This window comes from Oryx dammah, unplaced genomic scaffold (assembly GCF_014754425.2).
Source record: "Oryx dammah isolate SB20612 unplaced genomic scaffold, SCBI_Odam_1.1 HiC_scaffold_28, whole genome shotgun sequence".
Taxonomy (NCBI): domain Eukaryota; kingdom Metazoa; phylum Chordata; class Mammalia; order Artiodactyla; family Bovidae; genus Oryx; species Oryx dammah.
In genome coordinates this window covers 91,830,386-91,844,193 of record NW_024070212.1, presented here as the reverse complement: position 1 = coordinate 91,844,193, position 13,808 = coordinate 91,830,386, and the positions used below count along the sequence as shown (strand labels likewise).

At 43.3% G+C, this 13,808-nt stretch overlaps 1 protein-coding gene and 1 long non-coding RNA gene across 2 annotated transcripts in view; one reads left to right on the top strand and one right to left on the bottom strand.

The window, feature by feature from the left end:
- Positions 1 to 1,903: 1,903 nt before the first annotated feature.
- The window catches only part of ORC1 (origin recognition complex subunit 1), a 36,490-nt gene continuing 24,585 nt past the window's right edge, over positions 1,904 to 13,808 (bottom strand). Inside the window, exons 12-18 of the mRNA XM_040231139.1 lie at positions 13,238 to 13,409; positions 12,449 to 12,556; positions 12,030 to 12,179; positions 11,225 to 11,344; positions 6,604 to 6,773; positions 5,558 to 5,645; positions 1,904 to 2,240 (exon numbers count right to left, since the gene is read on the bottom strand). Coding sequence (XP_040087073.1) covers positions 2,046 to 2,240; positions 5,558 to 5,645; positions 6,604 to 6,773; positions 11,225 to 11,344; positions 12,030 to 12,179; positions 12,449 to 12,556; positions 13,238 to 13,409 — 1,003 coding nt within the window. The 3' untranslated portion in view covers positions 1,904 to 2,045. The remainder of the gene's footprint in view (positions 2,241 to 5,557; positions 5,646 to 6,603; positions 6,774 to 11,224; positions 11,345 to 12,029; positions 12,180 to 12,448; positions 12,557 to 13,237; positions 13,410 to 13,808) is intronic.
- On the top strand, positions 5,582 to 13,699 carry LOC120856157. Its single transcript, XR_005719399.1, has 2 exons — positions 5,582 to 5,769; positions 12,171 to 13,699. It is a non-coding gene; the product is annotated as an uncharacterized LOC120856157 (long non-coding RNA).

The following is a 13,808-nucleotide window of genomic DNA, read 5'->3' as shown; positions in this document are numbered from 1 at the left end:
TTTAGGGAATCCCCTGGCGGTTCAGATTTGGGGCGGCAACCAAGATCCCACAAGCCACACGGGGTAGCCAAGAAAAAAAGTGGAAATTTCACTCCAATATTTCATTAAATTTGAAAATATTTTACAATGAAATATTTAAGACATTGAAAAGTGTACAATATTTAACATGCACTAGAATGCAAGCTACTTAAAAGCAGTTTTTGTGCTTTATCTAGAGCAGTGCATGGTACATAGTAGGTACTCAACGGTTTCTATTTCTTGTGTGAGTTAAATACATGGGCACTTGTTTGAGAAATATAGTTGAAGCTACCTGTCCACCTCTCATGTTGCAACCCTTTCCCAAACAGATAAAATCTCCTGATTTTGGTGTTTATCATTCCTGAGCATTACTATTGCTGGTAGACATATTGTACTGTTTTGCTAGCTTTAACATTGTGTCATTATCACTGCCTGCACATATTTTTCCTTAACTCCTTTTTATACTCAACCTTGGTTTTAAGCTTCATCCATTGATCTTTTCATTTCTGTATGGGATCTCATAGTATGAAAATAATTCACTTTTCCAATGGCTTGCCATTACAGTGCTATGGGTGTTCTTATACATTCCTTGTGTATATGTATGTTTCTCTAGGGTGTATTTCTAGCAGTGGAATTGCTGGCTAAATAGGACTTTATAGATTAAATATTACCAAATCATCTCCAGTGCAGTTGTCCTAGTTTACACTTATATCAAAGAGGCATTTGGGTTCGAATTGTTCCATATCACCATGGAAAGATTTTTTAATAGATATGAAAGTGTTTTGACTTGCAGGCGTCTTTTACTATGTTTCTAATTTGTTAGCCATTCATATTTCTTATTCTGTGGATGCCTGATTTACCCATTTTCCCTTTTTCTTATTGTAAAATACTTTATTCTGATACTGACCCTTAGTCCATTACATGCAGTTTTAAATATATGCATGTGTGTCAGTTGCAGATGTTATATTTCACTCAGTGCCTTATCATGATTCTCCTAAGGACATTCTTCTACACAACCACAATAATTTGTCACTCATAAAACTTGACATTTACATAATCCTATTACCTAATATGAATACAGTCCATAATAATGCTTATAACTGTATTAATGTTTTAAATCCATGACCCAATCAAAGTCCTTACATCTACTTAGCTATTTAGCTCCTTTTATTAGGTAAATTTTGATTTCCCTGATAATTCTTTTTAGCAGTAGGTTCACAGCAAACATTTCTGGCAGGACTATGACATGGATGATGTGTTTTCCTCAGTACCTGACATGAGGTTTTTAGATGTCAGTTTGTTCAGTTGTTGGTTTATCAGAATTAACTTGCAAAGTTATACAAAAAGCCCTACCAAGATTTTAATTGGAATTTATTTATATTTAAATTATTAATTGAGATTCTCTCTTTATTGTTAATAGATTTATTTCTAGGTTCCTTAATTTTTTGTGCCATCTAAGTAATTTTTAAAGATTTTTTTAATGACAGATGGTACCTTTTTAAAAATTCCATTTTCTAGTTATTTGTTGCTAGGGATTATTTATTACTGATATTATTTTCAGCAGTTCTTTTTTATACGCTAAGTAAGTTACGCTCACATTGTTCAAAAGTTAAAAGAAACATAATGACATACAATGAAGGTCTTCCTCTAACCCTGAAGGTAGCCATCTCAGAGGCAACCAATATAACTAATTCCTTACTCTCCTGGAACTATTTTATATACATATAGTAATTATGTGCATGTATTTATATATATGGTATGTTACCATTAAATAAATGGCAGGGCTACTAACAGAAAGAAAAGCCAGAGAGAGGGCCTACTATAGGAAGGATGGTGTGTGGTTTTATAATTTGATATTTATAATGACTATAAAACTTCCCAAACACCCCAGAAATGTAAATGATTTAATGGAAAATCCCAAAATACATGACAGCCATTTCCATATTTTGCTACAATGATTCCATGTGCTTAGAAAAACGAAATAGGGCGCCTTGAAAACAGATCCCAGTCCTTCCTTGTGAAGCCCTTCACTCCTCTTTCAGAGCGTACAGCACATCATCCTGGCTGACGTTGAGCCGCACCCGGAGGAGCACATCATTCCTACTAGGCTCCACGAGGAGGAGGCGGCAGGCACCCAGGCGCGAGCACACTGCCATCGTCTCTGACATGGTGGGGTACGGGAGGCCCTCCATCCTGCACAGCGCCAAGTGTTGAATGTATACCTAGAAACAAAAAGCAAACCTGAGGTCAGCTAGTCAGAAAGGTAGTCCTGTATCCAATCATTATTTCTTCTTTTGGGAAACTGAGACACTTCTTTTCCAGGATACTCAGGACCCCAGAAGGGAACCAAGGGGTACCCCACTGGGATGAAAAGACAGGGACAGAATGTAGTATTGGCCTCAGGATCAGAAAATAGCAGGTCTGAACCCTGGTTCTACCAATTACCTAAATAAGCAAACTGGGCCAGTTATTTCTTTTAAGCTTCAGTTTTATCTATTAAATATATGATATTCCTCATAAGTTAATAGATATGAAATGCCTAGTAACTGTCACAGCTGTACAAACAGTCCTCATCTCCAGGGGCTGATGGTTCCAATTGAGATTGTCATAATTCAAGTCAAATTTTGCTATACAGGCATTTTTCCTTGGCAGAAACAGTGAGCAAGTGCCAAGGTATGACCCTTGGAAAAGTCAAAAGTCCAGAGAGAATACAGGACCCTCTGCAGAAGAGCTGTCTCAGGCTTTAGAAAACCAGTAACAGGCAAAACATGATTAGCAACTAAATATTTAAAAACAGAATTCAGGACTTCCCCGGTGGTCCAGCGAAGAGCCCACCTGCCAACGCAGGGGACACGGGTTCAATCCCTGGTTCAGAAAGATTCCCCATGCCTCAGGGCAGCTAAGCCCACGCACCGCAACTACTGAGCCTGCAAACCGAGAGCCTGTGCTCTCGGAACAGAAGATGCTACCACGATGAGAAGCCCAAGCACCGCCACAAAGAGTAGCCCCTGCTCGCCGCAAGAGCAAACCCAAGAGTAGCAATGAAGACCCAGAGCAGCCAAACATAAAGAAATGAAGAAAAGTGTTGGGGACCAGCGTGAGGAACTCCGCCCATGGCAAAGGTCATGAGGAAGGAGGCTTGGCATACACAAAGGCGTGATCAAGCCTCAGGAAACCCCCTGTTCCCGAGCATCTAACCCCCAAACCAGAGTCTGTTCTATGCTCTCACCTATGCCTCTGACTTTACAGGGGGCTCTCCCCCATAACCGTTTCTCTTGGAGAAGGAGTAAACGTGCAGCTCCAAGGCAATAAAAATTCCTGGGCGTGACAAGAGTGTTTCAGCTTAGGGACTCCTCTGAAGGTTATCTAGCCCGCTTGTATAGGTTCGTCCAGCCACATGTGATTGTTTACAGCCTCCCAACCTGAGAGGCACGAGATGTTTTAGACTTACTAAAGGCAAATTCTTTTGGGGAGATAGAAATTATTAGTATAGTGGGTTGGTTAGGAATTATATTGGTGAAGGGTTTTTCATTTATTGTGTCAATAATTGCTGCTAATTCCCTGCCCTGGGTGGGACAAGGATGTCTCAGGTCAAACCTCTCTGCTGACAGACTAGCCTGTGTGACAGGATTATCCATACTCCTGCCACTACGCACATGATTGTTTACTACCTCTCAACCACAAACAGCACAGAGAGTTCTGGAGTATTTTGAGAGTCTTAATTAGCATAGGGCTTTTCTCATTGTTGAGTCAATGATTGCCACCAGGCCTCCATATCCTTAGGCACCTGGGAACATATTAATCAATGTATTTGGAATATAGAAAAGGAAATATAGTAGTTTTTGATGTTAGCAATACTAGACTTTTTGAGTTAATGGATTTTCTCTTTTGTAATAGATCACTGTGCTTTGTTATAAATCACTGTGTCTTTGTTATGTAAAACTGTACACTATCTTAAGACTAAATAGATCTTAAGGGGAACATTGGTAAAAGGATTTTCATTTGTTGGGCTGATGTTTGCTGCTAAATCTCCATATTCCCTGCCCTTATAATGAATATAACTAACATATAGGAGAAATAAGTATTAACCTTTAAGATTAATCCTGTTTACCTTGGGTTAAATAAATTCCTTTCTTGATTGTAACTCACTACACCCTCACCCTATAGGAATGCAACTTTATCTGGAGGGTGGTGCCTGGTTTAAGAAAAAGCATCTTTGGAGGAAATAAGGTTTTTGGTTATCAGAAAGGATCATAGAATGTCAGCAGGTCTTACTCATGGCCAGAAGATGATGTAATATCCCTAAGACCCCCGGGTGACTCTGTATTCATCCCTATGTGTAACAAAAGGTATATAAGCAAACCCCAAAATAAAGAAATCGGATCAGTTTCCGGAAAGACTGATTCCACCATGTCGTTTCTTTCTTGCTCCCGTTTCTCTGGCTGAATTCCCATCTGGATTCAGCCTCCTTTTCTCCACTACACTATCTCTTACTATACTATCCGTTTCTAATCTCTCTCTATATCTGTAATTAAATATGTATTTTTCCAAAGACGCCGATGCCGTCCCCCCACCTTTGAATCACCCTGGATCCACCGGGGCTGGTCCCCGGCAGAAAAGCTGGAAGGAAATGTTTTCCTGACTTCTCTATTTATCTAAAATATACACATAAGACATACAAACTGCTGGGTATATACTCAAACATCTTTGATAATTCATCTTCAAAGGCAGCCCAGTACCTATGCACACCAGTTTCAAACAAACCTCGCCTCCGCCAGTGCCTAGAAGCCAACTTAGAACTGGTGCAGACCAGGGGAATCCTACTGTTTAATTAAAACAAAGCATAGCGAAGGCCTGAGGCAGGTGTTGATGCGATGTGATTTCTGCCCAGTGCTCTGAATGTCAAAGTGAAGAAATTCCATGAAGCACTGGTAAATGGCAGGAAGTAACCATGACTCTCTTAAGATAGCCAAAATGCCTTGTCATCTCATTAGTGACTCACACGAATGGATGAGAGATTCCCACTGTCTCTACCTACTATCCATCAAAACCACAGCCAAGGGAATGGGCTCGGCAGAATCAGCGGGGAAAGAAGACCCTATTGAACTTGACTCTAGTGTGGCAAGGTGAAGAGACATGAGAGGTGTAGAATAAGTGGGAGGCCCCCGGCTCACTAAGGGATGAGCCCTAATGATTCCTTTACTTGATATAATTGAAATTATGCTCAGAGCATTTGGATTGGTCTTTGTTTTTAAACAAGGCTTGTTCTGAGAGCCATGCCTCCCACTATACCATAAACTGTATCGGGGCAGTAACTTTTGTTCACCTGTGAATCTCCCACTTGCATAAAAGTATCTGGCACATAGTAAAGCTTCAATCTCATATGCAGAAATCATTTGCTATAGGTCTCTTCTCATGCAATTCAATATGGTTTTATTTTCAATATACCAGCTCAATAAAAATGAGCTGATTTGATATCCCCACGTATTTTAAAGGCACCAGAGCAAAATCTAGGATTTTTGAAAAACAGATCAATCACCTGTTGAAATGTTGCTTCCTCCAGTCCTGATCGACGGAACTCTGCAAGGATGGCTCTCAGGAAGCTCTGTTCCAGAATGGAGGAATTTCTTAAAGAAAATGAGGAAATGTGAATTCTCCAAAGTGGCTGCACAGTAAACATGTGAACCTTCAAAGATACGAACGTGCACCTGGGTCCAGCAAGGAACCGGAACCTGTGCCGTCAACCTCAGGGTGAGTAAAGTGGTAGCTTGCCCTCCATCTCCTATTGCTGATGATGGTTCAGCTCTACCATCTCCCACCACCTCTTCCTGCTCTAGTCAGTAACTCTTCTTGCCTGCACTGGTTGCCAGCTCCTGTATGCCAGGTGTTGAACTGTACTGTATACTTTTGTAAAATGAAAAAATGTTTTCCTTATTTTGTGTTGTTGTTTTTTATGTATTATTTATGTGAAAATATTATAAACCTATTACAGTACAGTACTATATAGCCAATTGTGTTAGTTGGGTACCTGGGCTAACTTCGTTGGACTTATGAACGCACTCTCAGAACGGAACTTATGTGTATGTAGGGGACTTCCTGTACCACCAACTTGGAGAAAAGTCAAATAAAGATATTCTGTGTCTTTAGAGAAGAGACAGGAAAAAACTTGGAACTGTTTCCTCCTATGTTCCTGTATTATTTGGCAAGGATTCCCCTTCCCCCCTAAAGTCTCAAAATGATATGAAAAATACCACTTTGGAGGTATGGGGGACACAGCAAGTATATCTGGACAGGTACCAGCAGTCCCATTACATGGCTGAGTACATCATTCAAAGTTAGAGAATAGCTACTTCGATCTTATTTCCACAGCACTCTACTTCATAAACACCTATAGTGTAACTCAATATATCACACTAGGATTACATTTCTGTCTCTCTGACTAGACTACGCCCCTGAAGAAAAAGAACAGCATTGTCAGTAAATGCAGGCTGAATGAGTGAAAGCTTTGAAAGGAGAACATGCTTCCGTGGCCCTCTTCAGCGTCCTCCGACGGAGGTGGGGAGTCAGGAGGCAGAAGGGTCTTACTTGATGGCAGTGATATATGATGATGAAAACATCTCATCTATGGCTTCTAGTAAATGGGCTGTAGTAACCAGGCCAGGGCAGTCGGGCTTCTGGCAGGAGAACTCACAGATCTCTGTGGCACGCCTACAAATGTCCAGGCAGCGTCGTGCATCTCCAGAGAGGGCTGCTACCTACAAGAGGCAATATTTTATTCCTTGAGATCCCCTTGTCTTCTCAATCCATGAGAAAAACCAACTGGTTCTGTGTTCAGCTAAAAAGGAAAGGTAGGGGGACTCTCCCGGTGGTCCAGTGGTTACGACTTCACCTTCCAATGCATGGGGCGAGTGTTCGATCCCTGGTCAGGGAGTTAAGATCCCACATACCTCTTGGGCATGGAACTGAAGCAACATTGCAGCAAATTCAATAAAGACGAATGGACTTAAGCCTGAAATTAAGTACTTACCGCTTGCTGGGAACCTGGTGGGAGCCCAGGTACACTGTAAATTATCATACTGTGTCTAGAACTCTTCCCCGAGTCCACACCTTTGTCTTGGCCTTACAGATAATTCCAGAATGGAAAAGGCAGAAATTCTCAGCTGTATTTAATAATAGAGAAATGAAGAAATCTACAAGAAGAGACCCCTGGCCCAAGATTATTATTGAACCATCTGGAAAAACAAGGGTCTGTTCCTTGCATAAAGAGAAAAAGCCAAGAGACTGAAGTGGAGCCTGTTTTGCCAGAGCCTGAGGCTCATAGCACGTGGTCAGTTTTGGAAACCACCTGGCCAATGGCTAAATGAACCAGAATCAAGAGGGAATGAAGCCATGAAACTGGAGGACCCAGAGGAATCCGTGATTAGATGAATCAGACCGATCCCCCATGCCGACGGCTGCACTTCTGTGCCTGCCCTTCCATGTGCACTGGGGCTGAGGGGCTCCTGGGCTCCCTTCCCGGGGAAGCCTATACTCTCTCCCGAGGTGGCAGAGGAGGGCCCTTGCATTTTAAATTGCACTGAGGGAACTCCTGGACTCAGCACTGTCTGCAGGGACCCCTGCTTCTGTATTCCCAGTGCTTGCCAGCAACACTGTCATTTGCCTAACAACCACTGCAGGCGATGACATCCTGTCTGATGGTATCCCCCCCAAAAAATATTTTCTTCCAAAATTTATACAACATCAGGTTTAAAAAAGCAAACTGTAGGGAATTCTCTGGTGGTCCAGTGGCTAAAACTCTGTGCTCCCAATGCAGGGAGCCCGGGGTTCCACCTCTGGCTGCGGAACTGGATCCCACATGCCACAACTAAGTGTTCACATGTTGCAAGTAAAGATCCTGTGTGCTACAATGAAGAGGCAGCAAAACCAAACAAACAAATAAATACTGAAACAAATCAAAAATAAAGTGATAAGATTAAACAACAGAAAAGCAAATTATATAGGTATACACACAAACACCAAACTAGGACATTAAAAAGAGTTATTTCTAAAAAAAAAAAAAAAAAAAAGAGTTATTTCTGGGAAGTGGGATTATAGGAGTTTTTATGTTTTCTTCTTTCTGTTTTCAAAATTAAATTATAAGACATTCAAAGTACTTTTGGGTCACTCTTCCAGTGACCCAAGACAGAAATATGAACAGCAGTGTATATTATTCCCTCCTTCTAATCCCCCATATTCAGCTGGTGAGGATATCCTGGGGGTGTTTCCTCCCTATCTTTCCTCCTTCCCTCATGTGAAGCAGCTCCACACAGTGGATAATAGCAAGGACTCAAGGGCTGCTGCAGAGGCCTAGAATCAGAGTGGGCAGAGGACCCTGGGAAGCAAGAAAACACCCAAAGCAGTTCCCCCTCCAAGGGCATGAGTCTTGGTGACCATAAGCACTCTTTTTGACTGCTGCTGGTGCGAGGGAGTCAAAAGAAAAAGCTTGGGCCACCAAACATGGAATCTGAGAAGACCTTGTATAAACTTGGGGTCCAGACACCACCACACCCCCAGTATGAGGGTGAGTGACACTCTTCCTGCAGAAGGGATGGCAAGAAAAACGGCCTGTGTGACTTTGGTATGAAGAGGTGTAAGGGGGGAAAAGCCCTCTGAGTCTTTCTTTGAACCACAAGCCCTCATGGGGCTCTGCAGTCCAAATCTGCAGTCCTAAAAACCCTCAGTGGAGAATTTTGTTTAAAAGTGGCCCCAGTTGGCAGTGCCCCTTGGTAACTGACAGAAGCACAAACCAAACTAAATGAATTCAAGTTCAACCCAGGCCTCAATCAACTTCCAGATAAAGCTCCAAGGAGCAAAACACAAGAAACAAGGAAACAAGGCCATATAGACGCGACCTTGTTTATAGAAGTAAGAGAAGTAAACTCACAAAGACGTCAGATATCGTAACTACAAGATAAACAATATAGGTATGTTTCTTTTTATGTTAAGGAACAAAAGAGAGGTTTGAAATTACAGGCAAGAGTTTTGGGTAAAAACAGCAGCCAAATTTGAAGCCTTCAGAAACATTACTTAAAGACCAAGACCCCTAAATAAGCAAGCAACTGGAGAGCAGTAAACAATATAATTCTGAATGTTAGAAAGAGGTGGCAGGGTAGTAATGGCTGACTTAGCTGACTGTAGAAAGCCCAGTCCTGAATCAGTAGTGAGGAATCCAAGAACAAACCTAAAGCTACACTAAAAATCTTCAAAACACTCAAATTGTTAGTGGTACTGGAACTGGGGGTAAAGGGGCAAATTTGTCTAAAATGAGGAGGACTGGTTGAAAGTTAAGAAACGGGTGCCCTAGATTAGGAGTTAGCAAACTATGGCCTGCCACATGTTTTCGTAAATAAAGTTTTATTGGAACACAGCTTTGCACATTTGTTTACCTGGCTGCTTTCACAATATAAGGGCAGGACTGAATAGTGGTAACAGACCATTATGGCCCACAAAACCTAAAACATTTACTACTGGCCATTCACAAAAGGAGTTTGCTGACCCTTGCCTAGGCCTCTGCCCCATTTCAGGCTGTTGGGTGAACATTAGAGCAACTGAGGGCTCTGTGAGAAAATGTTATGCCTTGGTAATTTGTGCTGTTTCCATAAAACTCTCTGCCCTGGAGATTATCCCACTTATACCATGGCAGGAGACCAGAAATTTATTCTCAAGGAAACATAAAGTTTATCGACCTGGAACACTAGCAACTGTTGCCAAGAAGGGGATGTCCCTTACTAAATAGAGACAGTTACTATCTGCATACTGAATTTGAAGACCTCCACCCTCCCTGACTCCAGCCCACCTCCCCTGGTCAAAGGAAGAAAACCTCAAATAAGTAGGATGGTATATAAAAGGGCAATTCATAGGGGGAAAAAGAACTTTCAGAAATTGTATGACTACAGGGATAGAATTGATGCTTTTGAACTGTGGTGTTGGAGTAGACTCTTCAGAGTCCCTTGGACAGCAAGGAGATCAAACCAGTCAGTCCTAAAAGAAACCAGTACTTAATATTCATTGGAACGACTGATGCTGAAGCTCCAATACTTTGGCCACCTGATGCAAAGAACTGACTCATTGGAAAAGACCCTGATGCTGGGAAAGACTGAAGGCAGGAGGAGAAGGGGACCACAAAGGATGAGATGGTTGGATGGCATCACTGATGCGATGGCCATGAGTTTGAGCAAGCCTGGGAATTGGTGATGGACAGGGAAGCCTGGCATGCTGCAGTCCATGGGTTTGCGAAGAGTAGGACATGACTGAGCAACAGAACTGAACTGAGGGGTGGAGAAACTCTACCCAACAGCGGGGGTAGAGAGTAACTTTGAGGCTCTCTCTCCTGGAAAGCATAGCTTGGAGATAAACACCATATCTGGCTCTCTGGTGACCCTAATACTTAGAGTGCTCAGCTCTGAGCACATGTTATAGACATGTGTTGCTGCTATAACCATTCAGAATTCACATTGTTTCTGGCAAGAAACTAGACATAAGTTTACAATTCTTTTAAGTGCTGAAATACTGTGGCTGTGTGGTTTCTTTTGTTCAGCCCCAGGTAGACGTTTAACCTGCTTTGTTCCTCAGCAGCCTTGGAGAACTCTTGGTGGAATCTCAGTTGGCATTCTCCCAGTGCGCCTCAAGTGGGAGAATGCCACATGTCATACATACCCACCACAGAGCATGCACGCTGCTAGGCACATTACAGACACGGTCTCATTTAATTCCCACAATGACCCTATGACATAGCTCTTATCATTCCCATTTTTCAGAAGAAAACTGGAGCCCAGAAGTTTTAAAGTAACTTTTCTATAACTTGCCACATACCTATTAGTGTTCAAACCAGGTTTGTCTACCTCATTGCCTATGTTGCTCTTTAATCATACAAAACACTGAATCAATTAATCTTCGTGTATATCTATCTATCTATCTATCTATCTATCTATCTATCTATCTATCTATATATCTATAAGCCCATCATACTCAGAGCCTTTTAATAATTAATCCTACAATAAGAAGCTTAAGGAATTTTTCAGAATTTTGTTTCTATTTTCTGGAATTTGTTTTTATAGGACTTCCTAATTTTTTCTTCACCTCCAGAGCACCCAGCCTAGGGCCTGACATGGGCAGGTAGTCAGCAAACACTGTCAGTGTGGCTAGGGGCGTCCCAAAGGTGACTTACCTTCCTGGCTGCCAGCTGGATGGTATCATCCTCAAAAACCTTTACGTGTCTGAGTCGGGACAGCAGGATCTGCTGCAGCTGGCTGTGAGTATAGGGCTGGAAGCACATCCTGGTTAGACCCTGGAGAGCCAAGATGACAGAGGAACAAGTTCATGGATTTCCCACTCGGGACAGTCCTGGTGGAAAGCCACTTGCAAATCCCCCAAACCAAGTCTCAGATAACAATTTACACATTTCATCCCAGGACTACCACTGCTTCCTGCTCCTTTTGTTACTGACAATGGCCTGTGGGACCCTGTAGGGCAGTAGTTCTCAATGATTTTTCCATTTAGTTTAAAAGAAACTTTATTCTACCGGAATCATTTACTAGTAGATCTGAGCAGAGGTGCTCTTGTCACAGCTAGAGAGGATCTTTGGCTCTATAACATCGGCTGAGTGTCTGGTTTCACTTCTGCTGAACCACAAGGTCCACAAGGCCAGAGACCGGGTCTGCCCTGTTCACTGCCATATTCCATGCATCTAACACTGCCTGCCAAGGACTAAGCACTTAAATAGTTTTTAAAATAATTAAACGTTTAGTGCTCTGTGCAGTTTGAGTGCAGAGGTAGTAGAAGAAGCCCAAGAAGATACATTTGCAGAAAGCCATGCAATGGTGACATATTTAATTCTAATGTAGAAATTACCAGAATTTCAGAAATCACACGTCTTACTTTCCCCATCTATTTTAGATTCCTATGTATTCACTTTTGCAGAACTCCTTGGCCCAGCTTCTGGGACTGTAAGAACAGCTCGAGAATGGCCCTACCAGTCGGCTGGACACCCGGTTCATCATGATGCGCTCTGGCAGATCCATGGTGTTAGCAATGGTCAGGACCACAAGGCGGGCCTCCTTGTGAGTGGGCCAGTCAAAGAGATTGTACATTACGTCTTGTTTCTGGGTCCACAGAAGGTCAAGCTGCCAGGAAACGGAGAGAGACGCAGGGTCAACCACAGAGAATGAGCCGGGGCCCCCAGAGGGAAGCCGGTTACCACGGCTTCAGCAGCAGGTGCCCTCAGGTCACACCACCTGAGCAGCAAGGATGTCGATGGACACATGCCTCCCCACCCCCAACAGAGAATGTGCCCAAGTGAAGGAGAAGGGAGCCAGGACTTCCCTCCTGCCTTGTATCTGCTCCCGAACCTCAGTCCAGAGCCACTCCGGTCCTCCCGTGGGCGCCTTCTCACCTCATCCACAAGCAGCACGGTGGTCTCCTGAGAGGACGCTTGAGTGCAGAATCGCTCGGCCAGCAGTTCTGCTGCGTGGTTAGCTGTTGCCCTTTTACCTGTCAGCTTCTGCAGTGAGGGGAAAAGAATGGGAGTGGTACACTCTAAGGATCTGACTCCCCTTTTAAGAGTTTAAAGTTAAATCCGCCTAAAGAGGAAGCTATTTAGCCTGAGGACTTCAGTATCTTACCCTCTGCCTTCCACCGGGAGGAGAAGGCCACAAGAGACATAAATTGTGTCTGAAATGCACACAAGCCACAGACCAATCCCAGAAGCCCCTCCAGAATCATCACTGGACATTACTTGTTCCGGGACAGCAGCTAGTGAGTCAAAGAGTGAGACTCAAAGTCCAGCCGACCCTTTTCCAGTGTACTGCCATGCCTGCTGTATACAAATGGTTTTCACCCTCCTGATAAGTACTAGCTCCCAGACTTCAAGGTCCTTGAGGGCATGAATTCTGCCTTCTTTGCCCTTTCTACTGCTACACATATGGCAAGCTGAAAACATATTATATGCACAAAACTAACTAAACCTTTCCCTTCCCATGTGCCTCCCAGAAACGATATTTTCCAAAAAGCCCAAATCGGAATTCCCTGGCAATCCAGTGGCTGAGACTCTCTGCACTTTCACTGCTGAGGGCCTGGGTTGAATCCCTGGTTGGGGAACTAGGATCCCGCAAGCTGCTTGACCAAAAAAAACACCCCAAACCAAAACAAAATAAACCAAGAAAGCCCAACAAGCTCTGCTCACCTGCAAGATTTGCACGTAGACTTGGTGGGGTTCTGTCAGCTTCATGCCATTGACCTCAACATATTGAAAGGGAGGAACTTCATTGGCTTGGGCCGCCTGCTGCAGGCAACGTATCACCTCGTGCACAGTGGCAGTCTTCCCTGTCCCAGGGACCCCGGAGATGTACATGCACCTGGGGCGAGAGGAGAAGACCCCGACTAGGTCTGTGTAGCTGCGTCACACTATCGTCAGTTATGAGTATGAGGAGGTATGCTGAAGGAAGGACAGAGACCCCTGAAATGTGGAGGTGGGAGGAGTAAGGGTCATTTTTGGAAGCTGATTAGAGCAGGACCTGTTTATATACAGTCACTCATTCCATAAGCAATGCTGTATGCAAAATGCCTCCCCCAAAAGGCCAGAGTCATTTTCTGTGTAAGACAAAATTTCTATAGAAATATTCTGATAACAAAAGCTGCTTCAGCAGTGAGCTTGCCTGTTTTTCCAACACTAGGGAAAGACTGCTTGGTTGAACTGCACCTATGGTGGTACACTAGCAGGGGCCTCCTGACCATTCTGCTCCACCTCAACACAA